Source organism: Alligator mississippiensis, chromosome 7, assembly GCF_030867095.1.
Source record: "Alligator mississippiensis isolate rAllMis1 chromosome 7, rAllMis1, whole genome shotgun sequence".
NCBI classification, from domain to species: domain Eukaryota; kingdom Metazoa; phylum Chordata; order Crocodylia; family Alligatoridae; genus Alligator; species Alligator mississippiensis.
Genome location: NC_081830.1, coordinates 2,721,457 through 2,734,420, shown reverse-complemented (window position 1 = coordinate 2,734,420; position 12,964 = coordinate 2,721,457). Strand labels below are relative to the sequence as shown.

The following is a 12,964-nucleotide window of genomic DNA, read 5'->3' as shown; positions in this document are numbered from 1 at the left end:
TAATGCAATCCCCAGAAGTCCTAATCCACAATAAGGGGCTGAAACTATCGCCGATGCTGCAAAGGAAGCTGGAATGTTGTTGCAAGTAAAAAAAAGCCCAACGGTGCTGTTATTTTTGGTGCGTTAGGGCCCTTTCCTTTTTCCTTCTGAGCTTTACACCATTCAGTGGGAAAAGAAGCATTAGTATGTCTTTCACTTCCCACTAACTGCTGTGCTGGTTGATGGCAACTAAAAACTTCTGTTCTGGACTGGGATATGATTAACCACCCATGCTACATGCACACCTGTTGGAAACTGGTTGACAGACAGGCCTTTTTCTGATCATGATAGTAGATCCTGTGACTAGTCTTTATGTTCAATAATCATAGCTTCTAATCCTGAGAGCTTCACTACACCTCACTGTACCCCAAAACTTGTATGATTGCTATAAAGCATTCACTCTAAATAGACCTCTACGGTGCTCTACCTTAATAGCCTACGTTGTTAGCAAGAGCACGATGGAGGAGGAATTCTGGAGGACTCCTCATTTCAGATCACTGATTGGAAGGAGGCAGAGGAACATTGGTAGGTGGTGTGGGGTCATCACCAAATGTCATGTCACGGCAGAACAAGATGTTCTCCTTTCCCAGGCCAAGTTGATACTGCCATATGTAGATCTTCTCATTGGGCTTCAGGGTCAGGTTGACAGACTCTTCCACTTCAGTGGCTTCACTCCAGGTCTCCTGCTCTGTGTTGACGCTGCGCCCACCATATTCAGTAGAGACGGAGAATTGATACTTGGCAATGGCTTCAGTGAGGGCTCCTGACTGGTATGAAGCAGAGATGCTTATTTTCCAGTTGTGCTCCACACTGCTCATCTTCTCCTTGGTGTAGCCCACCTTCCTGGTGATCTTCTTGTTCCAGGTGATGGGTGTGTTGGAATCATTGGAGATGGTCTTGATGGCTTGCCAAGTGCCAAAACAAGAACCATGTGTAATGGCTAGTCCCCCTGGGAGAAAATTGACAACATCGGGGTGGAAGGAGTAAGTCACAGAATCTGTGTTCTTATTGAAGTTCGTGCTTCGGTAATACTGGACCCCCCATTCATCGTGGGGCTTTACAAAGTAGTAGTAGTCCTTGACGCCCCAATAATAGAGACCATTCCTACACGTAGGGTGCAAAGTATATTCAACGGCATCACCATCAGTGTTCATATTGGTGACCCTGCGGTAGACACCTTTGTTGTTGTAGATGATATAGAAGTGTGCAAAGGCTGAGAGGTAATGGTCTCCTCCACGGCAGTTGGGATGGAGATTGTACACAACGGCATCTGCATCGGTGTTCATGTTGCTGACACGCCGATAAGCTCCTCCTTTGATGATGTAGAAAAGGTCATCCTGGTGGGCAAGATAGTGCTCCCCACCCTGGCAGGAGGGGTGCAGGCTATACACATTCAGTTCATTTCCTTTATTGAAATTGCTTGACCTCATGTAGCAGCCCAGGTCAGAGCGGACGATGTAATAATAGTGATCTACACCACAGAAATCAACTCCGGGAGCTTTACTCTTCGGAAGTATTCCAGGCATGGTGAATGGCACTGAAAGATAAAACTGTTTCTTCCTATTAATGATTTGTATTACAGATGCAACACAATGCTCTCTGCCCAAAAGAGTGGGCAATCTAAATAAACAAGAGAAATAAAGACATCTTCTTCTGGCCACAGCTCAGCACGGCTCAGTAACACTTGCAGTGTGCACCAGTTCCTACTTCAGAGTAGGTCAGCAGTGGCCTTCCCTTTTGTAAGTGCCAGGACTAATTGCTCCAGAAAGCAGTATTTTATCAAGTCACTAAATTTAGTCTCTGCATTTTAGCCTGAGGTTAGATTGACCCAGTCTATTTATGGATAATTAAAGTCCCCAATTATTTATCTGTTTTCAGCTTTCACAGCCTCTCTCAACTACTTCAGCATTTCTAGCTAACTGCTGCCGTCCTGGTCTTGGGGGTTGCTATATCCCCAGATGTTTTCTACTGAAACACAGAATTTGCATTTACAGAAATACAGTACCTATCTTATCAGTACCTATCTTATCAGCTAAAACACTTTATCCTATTTGATTTGATGCAGATTTTGATGTAGAGAGCCATACTCTACAACATTGTGACCTATTCTATCATTCCTGTATAATTTTTATCCATCTCATTGATTTTCCTCTTTGCACCAGGTTTCTAAGATACTAATTATCTCAAAATGATTACTTCATGCTACGCACCCAAGTTCTCCCATCTTCTGGCATTAGTATAAAAGTCCTTATAATTATTAGTGGTATGGGGATGGCTTCTTGTGTGTGACCTTTCAATCAGGAAATGTATATGTTTACATTAGGCTTCTCTGTGTTTCACCTGAGTACTCCCACCCTGTTTCTAATTGTCATTATTTATGGCTTCACTGCTATAGGGCATACCAATCCTAAGTATGTATGTGCTGTTCCACACCTATTAGATTTCCCCTAGCTATTTAACAGCTGCTCTACCAGTGTGAACTTGGGTGCAGGGATAGCAAATTCAGGCTATAGCAGAAGCGTTCAAAGCACAACCCTGTCAGATTCCAACAAATCTGTGACTGCTGCTAAATACCTTGTCAGAAGAACATGCAGAAGGAAGGATCTGAAACTGTGTGCAGGGGTAGCACCTTTGCTACTTACATGTGAATCCTACCATACCTGTAGGATGTGCTAGGGCCCGCAAACCCTTTCTGGCACTTAAATTGCTGGTGTACCATAACCAGATCTGGGGTTCTTGGGGTCAGTGAGGATGTCAGCTGATTGTCTGCATTAGCTCCCAAGAGCCCAAGGTCATGGCTTCTTGTCTCCCCACCCTGGGAACCATCTGCACAAGGAGCTCATGTGGGCTGAGGCATTCACCTCCCTGGCACTGGTGGGGAGAGTCAGAAATCTCTTGCCTCCCACAGCCTTACAACCGGTCAGAGAGGAAGCTCTTGCTGCGCTGCTGGGATGGGGCCAAGGACAGTTCCTTGGCACCCCTGCAACAGCCTTTCCACCTGAGCCAGGCAGACTGCAGCAGTCCAGGGCTGGGACCTGTCCTGACATGGACACTCTCAGTCCTGGCATGTGGGGAAGGGGGGTCAGAACACAGGTCATCATTATTTTTATATCTGCCAGCACCCTCAGTGCCGTGTCTTTTCATCCTATTCCTCTCTCAAGTAACTCACTTGATGCTGCGGGGTCACAGCCAAAGTCTTAGCTCCCTTTGGGTAAATCTACAGTGACCCCCGCCCCTGCCAATTGCTTTTCCTCCTTAACCTGGATTTGAGCTTACCCAAGTCCTGCTCCTGGGTTTCCTCTCAGAGATGAATCCTCCCTCCTGCAAGGATAAGAGCTGTAGATTTTCCTCCCCACACCCCTTTTTATAGATCTGGTGGACGGGGTGACAACCCATGGGCTCCTGCAGGTTGCAACACAACCGGGTTGCAATGTAGGTTGAAACAACATGCAGACGGAGAAAGTGGATGTGATGCCAGGAGGCTCCAGGGGCTTGGAGAATTTCACAACTGTTCTGAGCACGCACAGTACCACATAGTTGCAAGCCACAGCATGGAGCACAGGCTCTTCTAATGAAGATACAACTATCTGCAATGCAGGTTGTAACACAGTATGCATGAGGGGAATGTGAAGGATGATGCCAGGAAGCTCTGAGAGCTTGGAGAATTTCACAATTGCTCTGACCACCGTGCAAGCAGTAGCATGGAGCATACACTCTGCTAATGAAGATACAACTTCCTACAGGGCCAGATGAATTTGACAGCCTTGCTGTAGAGGAACAAGAAGAGATATGTCACTCTATTTTACTCATTTCCACTTAATTTCATTTGCTCCTGCCTGTAATTTTTTTAAACTGTGCCAGCTACTGCCTTTCCCTTCATCCCAGGTCTTGCTGCTAAATGCCTCACTCACTTTGAGATCAGGTTGCAGCACTTCATCTCTTCTTTGAAGTGGTTTAATCTCAGTTTTTAATGTCCGATATTTTTTAAATAGAAAATGAATGGTGTGTGCAACCGTGGGCCATCCCCGGGGCTGGTCACAATATTGGCCCACCCACCTGTCTAGGGCCATCTGTCCCTAATTTCTCCAATGTCAAAATGAAAATTCATATTTCACAGGAGAGCTGAAAGGTGATGTGGTGACAGAGACATGTAATTTGATATGGCCTAAGGTAGATTTGGCCAAAAACCCCACCCTAACCACAGCTCCTTATTCAAGGCGATGTACATAGGACTCCAGGCTAGGGTGGTGTCAATTGGCAGCATGGCATTTGAAAACCAAGCTTCAGGTTGGACAGGGGCCTGCCCAGGCATCTTCAGGAGAGTTTCCCAGTGCAGACATGTTTGGTTTTCAGTGAACTAAAAGGGATTTTGCATGGTCGTTGCCAATTGAAAACCAAGGTTTGGTTTGGTTTGGGCAGGGCCCTGACTAGGCTTCTTTAGGATAGTAAACTGGAGAGAGTACTTTTGGATAAAATTAGCCAGATTTTGCCTGAGAATCCTAACCTGACCTCAGCTCTTTAGTCAGTGCAATTCACAGAGCGCACCAGCCTATGGAGGTGTGTAGTAGGCCTGTGCGAAGTGGCTAATATTCGCTTTGGATTCAGCTGATTTGGGGGACAGTGATTCGATTGGGTGATTCGAATCACTGTCCCCATTTGATTCAGGTGAATCTCTGAATCAGCCAGGCTCATCCCTAACCCCTCTCCCAGCTCCTAGCACTTGTTAAAAAAAAAAAGCCCTGACTCACCAGTTGTTGCTGGGTGGCGGGGGGGGCACCTCTGCTGCCCCTCACTGCCCCACACTGCATGGGGGGCTCTGCATGAGGCCCCCGATCCCCCCATCACTCCCCCAGCACTCCCATGGTTGCCCTGCCTGGGCCAGCTCTGGCCCTTTTAGGGAAAAAAAACGATAAACTCCTGGGCTCACCGGTCCTGCCGGCACGGAGCGATTCCCACTGCCCCCCACTGCCCCGCATCATGTGGGGGGCTCTGCATGAGCCCCCAAAGCCCCAAGGCACCTGCAGCAGCAGTGAGTCCCAGGACTTTTCTCCATTTTTTTTTCCTTAAGGGGCTGGAGTTGGCCTGGGCACGGCACCTTTGGGGAGGGCTGGGGGAGCAAGGGGGGCCGGGGGCCTCATGGCAGAGCCCCCCATGCAGCATGGGGCAGAGGAGGGTACTGGGGATTGACCCCCACCTGTCAGCACCCAGTGAGCACTGGGGCTTTTTTTAAAGTACCAAGTTGGGGTGGGCAGGGCAGGGCAGCCATGGGGGGAGCTGTCAGGGGTTGGGATGTGGCTGAGGGAGTGGGGCGGGGGGGTTGGCAGGGTTCCCGCCATGGCCCCCGCCCCTAGTACTTACCAGCTCAGTGGCTGCAGCCCCTGGGGACTGGCCAAATCATCCAAGCTCTCCGAATCTTTTCCGAAGATTCAGAGAGCTCTGAATCAATTCAGGCCGTTTGGTCCCCTGATTCAGATTCAGGGATTCGGCCACCGAATCAGGCCAAATCTCCTCCAGATTGAATCACCACCCGAAGCTTCGTATAGCCCTAGTGTCTGGTGATAGAATGCCACTCAAAGACTGAGCTTTGGTCAGGCAGGTACCTGCCCATGATTCTTCATAACAGTCTGCTGATGACATAGATGTATGGTTTGGGGTGATTTAAAATGGATTTTGCCTGATAATCGCAGCCCAGCCTCAACCCTTAATCACTACAACGTACACAGCACACAAGCCTAGGGGAGTATCACTTGGCAGAATGCCACTCAGAAACCAAGACCTGAGTCAGGGGGAGCCTACCCAGGCTTCTTTAGGACAGTTTCCCAACAGTGGAGACTTGTAGTTTGAGGTGACATGTAATGGATTTTGCAAGATGATTTTAGCCCAATACCAGTTCCTTATTCAGGCTGAATGTAGATAGCACAAAGGCTAGGATGGTGTCATTTAGAAGAATGCCACCCAAAAATAAAAGATTTGGATTAGGCAGGGACCTGTCCAGGATTCTTCATGACAGTCTCCTGGTGACATAGTTGTGTGGTTTTGTCTGATTTAAAACAGATTTTGCCCGCTAAACCATCTATAACTCCTTGTTCAGGGCAATGTACGCAGCATGAAGGCCTGGGGAGGTCTTGCTTGGTAGAATGGAACTCAAAAACCAAGCTTTGGTTTGAGTAGGAACTCCTCATAAGTCTTGAGAAGAGGGATGACCAAAGACAGATTGTGCCCAATCCTCCCAGCCCAACCACACCTCTTTATTCGGGACAATGTATATCACACACACACCTGGGGACTATCTGTTGGCAGAACACCACTGCAACACTGAGCTTTGGGTTGGCTTCTTCCAGAGAGTTCCCCAAATATAGACATGTGTGGTGTGGGGTAAACCATAGGTGTGGCAGTGATCTGATCATGTCTCTCGACAGCAAAAATTGTTTCTGCTTGAAAGAAATGTTTGCTGAAGCATCCTGTGATGGCTAAACCAGCTTTCTGAGGGTTAAACCTGGTTTTCTGCTGCTTAGCTATGTATCACAGAATGCTTACAGCTAAAAAGAAAGTGTAAAAGGAAATTGTTGTGGTTAGGAGCTTACAAGAGCAGACTAAATGTTTCCTGTAATGTCTTAATGCATTTTGCCATAGCTGAAAGTGTAATTAAAGTTTAAAACCTAGTTAAGGCCAGCTTCATTAACAATGCCGCAGCTAAAATTAATAATATAAGGAAAACACAAAGGCTTGTACTGCTATTGGTTAGTCATATAAGGAAAGTTTCTGGCATAAAACTATAATTGGCTGCAAGGTGACAGCGTAGTTCAAAGGTTATACATTTGCTAGTACATCCAGAAATCAACAGAAGGGAATGCAGCAGCATGGTAATGAGAGCTGACTTTGAAAGAAAAAGCTGTTGACTTGGATTCCATCGACCCGTGGATTTTAAAAAGCCAAGAGACTGAATACCAGGGTTCTTCCTGGTACCCCTTTAGACAGCACAGCTTGGGGACACCTGACTTCGCTGGATCTTGAGAGGCTTGTCGTATACCAGGCATCAAAGGGGACTGCTAAGTTGCTGACTCAGAATTTTACTGTCTGTCTTTGTTATATTGTTAAGCTTTGCATAGTTGTGTGTTTGTTAGATCAATAAGCCTTTCTTACCTTTTTACCCCAACCACTCTCTCAATCCCAAACCCTCCCTCCACTGGTAGCTGGGACAATGGGGAATTTTGTGAGATAATCCCAGACCAATGTCAGCTCCTCATTCAGGACAATGTGTATTGGACAAAGGCCTAGGGTGGTATCAGTTGGCAGAATGCCACTTGAAAATTGAGCTTTGGGTTGGGCAAGGATCTACTCAGGCTTCTTCAGGAGAGTCCACCAAACAACTCCAATTCATGCTAGTGAGACTTCAGAGCTATGATGTGAGCATCAGGTGCTGCCCAGGGAAGTCACTGCTAGAGGCAGTTATAGGAAATTCTGTAGAGGATTCTGTGTCCAAATCCCAGATCCAAAGCAATTCACAGTTCATCCTGGATGCAGCCTGAAAAACTTTCAGTCTCAAAGGGTCTGACCATCCTCATCAGAAGGCCACTGATTGCCTTCTACTTGCTTCTGGGTCCCTCAATCTCCGCTCCCAAGACTGTGCCATATACTTCAGAACATTTGCTTTTCTTTCCCTGGAACAAATGATTTTCTATTGGCCATAACAGAAGTGCTCACATCACGGCCCTCTCAGATGCTAACAAATCCATGAATTCTGCTAAATCTCTGTCATCAACAATCTTACACAGAATGGGAGAAGATGATGATGAAAACTGGGTAACTGTTCTCTTTCCCCAAGTTAACCCCTGCTGTGAGAGACACAGTAGTGTAGCTAAGAGGAACATGTGTGAGTAACTGGGGCACCAGCCCTGGATGGTTGGCAGGGGCACCAGCCCCTGAGTTGGCAGGGGTTGAAAAAATAGCAGCCACTGGGCTGCTGGCATTAGCAGAAGTGCCCAAGCATGTCTCTGGAGAGAGAGGGGACCTGGACCTGGATGCCAATGTATTTATCTCTTCCTCACCTTGGTATAAATCAGGAGTCCACCGGAGTCATTGTGGCTGACTCCTCTCACTCTTCCCCCATGTAAACTGCTGTCTCTCTGAGCCCCTTGCATGACCTAGAAGTTTGGCCCGCTGCCTTGTCATCTTTTGGGTTCTACTCCTTGTCTCAACTGCTATATGTGTGTCATGATGGGTAGAACAGGAAGGAGAAGGTGTTCCCCCAAACCAGAATACCCTGTAGCCTGGACCTGAAGGTGCTTGCCCAGAAGGCAAGACATGTGCTTTCAGGAATAGGAAGATATAGAATCTGCCCTTTCTGGGTTCCAGAGGATATAGGATGGAAAGGGTGACCTCCTTTGGTGGAGGTGTATATGCAGTTTGGTATGCTCTGGGAATGCTCACTGGGTCTAGCCAACAGCCAAGGTATTTCAGGAAAGCCAGATAGGATCTCTGTGGTATCAAAACGTCGGATGTAGGAGCCTAAAGCAGGTTTTTAGGAACGCCTGTCTGTTTCTGGCCTGCCCCTTCCTCGGTGTTTTACCCTGAAGCTGAGAGACTGCAGCTGAGCTGAGCTGACAGCTGTGTCCCCAGCTCAAGAGCAAGCCCACATCCTCACCCTGTGTTCAGGTTAACAATAGGTTAACGGGATCAGTAAGTTTGACCACCTAAAGCAACTCCTCTGTCTGTATCTGTCATCTCAGAAACTTTTCTCGTGGTTCATAAACAACCACATGGACAAAAATTCATTACACATCATTTTAGGGTTGCTCAACTGCTGTTGCCAATAACAAAGAAGCAATGAAATCCAGAGATAAGAGAGCTTTTGCCACCCACAAACACATCCTCCTCTATGCCCTAGCATTGTACCCCTAGCTAATTCACCTTCATGACTGAATTCACCCTTCATGGGCCTTAGTGAGGAAGCAAAGCATCACCCCCATTTTCCAGAAGGAAACTGAGACAGGGAGAGGTTAAGGAGTAGATTGGCAAGGGAAAAAAAATTTCTAAATCCTGCCTAACGGGCCCTTGAGGCAGCTAAATCTAAAATTTAGATTTTCAAACCTCTGCTCAGCTGGCACCTACTGTTACAGGTGTCCAAAATCTGTAGGTATCTACATTTTTACTATTATATCTGGGAGGTTCAATGGCTTGTTCTTAGGCAAGTCAAGAACTGCTTAAGTGCTGAGCAGCTATACATCTCACCGTTTTGGAATCCACAAAGCAGGTATTTCCGTGCCTGTCTCACCAGCCTAACCCTATGCAAACACAGACAGAAGGAATGTGTCCCCCCATTCTTCCCTATAGCTACTCGTTATGGCCCACACATGGGTTGTGAAAGACCCTAAATCAATTCACTGCTGTTCCTGAGCAGACCCAAGCTCACATTACCAGCTTTCCAGGAGCAAGCTCTAAGCCCCAGGGTACAAGGTTGTGGAAAAGAATTTAGATCCTTGGGTTGGAGGTTCATGGAAAGATTACAGTCATCTGCAGAGGAACAGGAACCCAGGTGTCCTACTTCTACGTGAGGGTGCTAACCTCTAAACTACAACACTCCTCTCCTCCTCTCTTGCTCACTGAGCGCTTAAGCTCAACTCAGGTGTTTAGGAAGTTCAATTCTTAGCTCCACCACAGACTTCCAGTGTAATCTTTGATGGGTATATTTGCACTGAAAAAACAGATGTGGATGAATGTGGAGTCTAGGAGTGCTGACCGTGCACCAGAATCATACAGGGTTGCACACACACAGTTTATACTTCAAAGAACTTCCAATGATAGAAAAGTCATGGGTCAATAAAAGCTCAAACCATTGATGTTTGATCCAATACAGAAAAGTGCAGGAATTCAGAACCAAAAGGCAGGGAAGTGATTGTTGCTGCAGTGTTGAGAATCAATATGGGCAGGGTAAAAGCACATTATGCAGAAAAAAGAAGAAAGGAAAAATACAAAATGTGGAATGAGAGCTTGGACAGGAGGTTTATCTGTGAGGGTGGAGAGGAAAGGATGAACCTTAATGGTGTTGTGTTGAAGGAATCAGCAAGGCATAGACACAACCTAGAGGTGAAGACCTAGAGAGAGAGGTTCCAGGTGAGGACAGTACTCAGGTAGCATTGTCTGTAGTGAGGGAAAAAAAACAGTGGTGGGAAGGAGGTCTATAATTACAAATGTAGGAGGAAAAAAAGGTCGGATCAGAGCCATGAAAGCCAAAGAAGGACAGGATTGAAAGAAGATTGTGGCCAGTTGCATGGATGGCAAGAGATAGAAGGACAAGGAGAAGGGAGTCTGAGCTTTGGTGAGAACGTGGTCATTGGATGGATCTGCACCTATATACAGGCTCAGGTGGGGTGGGGTTTTAATTAGATCGGCTCTTGGGAACCACTCCAATTAAAATGCCTGCAGCATCTTGTTTTTTTCAGTGTCCTACACTTCAAAATGGTGGGAGAGGTCGTTTAATTAAAGCTTGTTCAAGGAGCTTTAGTTAAAGTGCCTCCACCGCCGTTTTGAAATGCAGGGACACTGAACACATGTGACGGCGAGGCTGCTGGAGCGTTGTAATTCGAATGCATCAGAGCAGGTGTCCTGCATATGTACAGGCACCCTATTGTGGGATAGAACTGGATTGGAGTGGATCTAGGACAGAACTGGTGAAGAACACCCAATTTGGGGAGCCGAGGGGTAAAAGAGAGAAGGTGGTCTTTGGAGAGGCAAGTGAAGTCAATGGTGATTTTTTTTTTCAAAGAAAGATTAATGTTTTTACACTTTGAAGAGAAAAATCCAGAAAGGAAGGGGGTAGGAGAGTTGAAAAAAAGAACTGGGGGGTGAGATTGGGATGGTGTCACAAGGCCAAGTGGAAGGGAATAGCAAAAAGGAGCAGATGAACTATTTCTCTGTCAATGACAAAGAAAGAAATTTGAACTGTTGGGGGAAAGTGGGCAGGAAAGATGAGCCAAGGGAGAGGATTGCTTTCTCTGGAAGAATTCAGCAAGATCCTGCATAGAGGGAGCAGAAGAGGCAAGAAGAGGGAAAGGTATGAGAGTGAGTCAAGCCAAGGTTGGTGACAGGGTGTCTGGGGATGTATAAGTCTCACCTCACTGCACTTGTGTAATACTCCACCCCTCCCTTAACACCCTGTTTGGCTCAGTCAAGTATATTCTTCTTCAACTGGGCTGTGAACCAAGGGAAAGCTTTGTTTACTTTCATTAACATTGGAAAAGGCTGTGATCCTATACCATGGGCAAGGCTTGGGGAGGTGGGATGGCTCTATGGCCTGACTGGCCAAAAACCTCATGAGGAGGGGGAGCAGTGGGCACCTAGACCAGAAAGACCAGGCGAATTGGACAAGAGGCTTCCTGGAAGGATATTTTATTTCTCTGTGGACAGACCTCTGTCCTCGTGAATCACTAACATCCTGCTCAGGGTAAAGAAACCAACATTTATCATCCCACAACCCAGCTGTTAGACACCAGTGGCACAGAACTGGCAAAGCTGTGGGAGAGAAACATGACATCCAAAAGCTGTCATCTACCATATCATCTTATACCATCCAACATCACCACCCCCAACCTGCTTCTGAGCCTTGGGTTTGTCTAGCAATGCACATCTCAACAAGGCACCCGAAAGCACCTTCATCTCCACATTGCTGAGAGAAGGGAGAGTCCTACAGACTCATAGACCTGAAGGATAGAGCAAATGATTTGGTTCCCTTGTCCAACCTCCTGTACAACTCAGGCTAGAGAGTGTCACCCAGGTTCCCCAGTGCTGAGCCCATTCACTTGGATTCCCCAGAAGTCATATCTTCATAGGACTGGACAGACAAATGGAGTAATGCCACTTGAGATTCAAACTTTCCGTTATTATATATCTTCCATAAAGATATATCAGCATTTCCATAAAGATATACCCAAGGAAGCGAAGGTGGTGTCTCACTACAATAACAGGATATTTCATCTTTGACATAACACCCCCTAGGGCTAAATGGGGGATCTATAGCATATCGACCCCGCCAACCTACATGGCGCCATAGGTTATATCTCTGGGTCTCTTTAGTAACTTTTGGAAGCGACCTGGAATCACACTTCACTCACTAGTGTGTCCTCAGCACACTTGCCTAGTGAGGCAAGGCTATGAAAGACAGGATGGGTCTATGGGACATGTGGAGAGCAGGGCCCCAGTCAGATGAAAAGCAGGAGAATGAATGGAAGGTCTGGGACAGAAAGACTACGCTTCTGGGACAAGGGGCTCATCAAGGCAGGGGCTACATGGACAGTTAGTTTAAGCTGATGTGGCCATCACTTTGTCCTTATCTATTGCTGCCTTCTTCCTCAGGGTAGTGAAACAGGACCGTATGGCCGTTAGACACCCACTTTGGTTGCATAAGGCATTTCACCAGAGACACAAAACAGGCAAAGTGCCAGGAGAGAAAGAGTGTGACTGAGAGATGACAGCTGTCACCCACAGGTCCCTTCTCCTGCTGCCTATCCACACTCCCTCACCTGACCTCAGAGCTGCAGGTCTTTTGAGTGACATGTCTCACCAAGCTCACCGGAGCAGCACAACCGTTTATCCCTGCAGCCCTGGCGGGAGGGGATCCCACAGACCCATGCAATTTCAGGGGCAAGGCTAAGTCATTCAAGTGCTTTGTCCACCCTCTTGTTGAACACAGTGGAGAATTTTTGCCCTGAACCTCTTCATTTCAGTTTTCCTTAATGAGTGTGGGTGCTTGGGAATGGGTACTTGGAAAGTTGGATAGACAGAACAGTGCCAGTTGTTTGAAGCTGAGCATCTTTGTCAGAACAAATTGGCCTCATGGAAAGTCTCTCTCAGCCTGAAGCAGGGATGGGGGAGGTATTTCTGGCTAGAGAGCACAACCTGTGCCAGAAACACCAGTACCTTAGGGATG

The 12,964-nt window shown here is 47.0% G+C and overlaps 1 protein-coding gene across 2 annotated transcripts; it reads right to left on the bottom strand.

The window, feature by feature from the left end:
* Positions 1-188: 188 nt before the first annotated feature.
* LOC132251592 (uncharacterized) lies at positions 189-3,405 on the bottom strand. 2 transcript variants are annotated; one of them, XM_059731508.1, is made up of 2 exons: positions 3,316-3,405; positions 189-1,576 (listed from the first exon to the last, which is right to left on the bottom strand). In XM_059731508.1, exon 2 carries the CDS (start codon positions 1,563-1,565, stop codon positions 534-536), a length of 1,032 nt encoding a protein of 343 aa, XP_059587491.1. In that variant the 5' UTR covers positions 1,566-1,576; positions 3,316-3,405; the 3' UTR covers positions 189-533. The 2 variants fall into 2 exon arrangements, with proteins under 2 accessions (XP_059587491.1, XP_059587490.1); XM_059731507.1 differs by having other exon boundaries at positions 189-1,589; positions 3,316-3,404.
* Between the last annotated feature and the right edge of the window lie 9,559 nt (positions 3,406-12,964).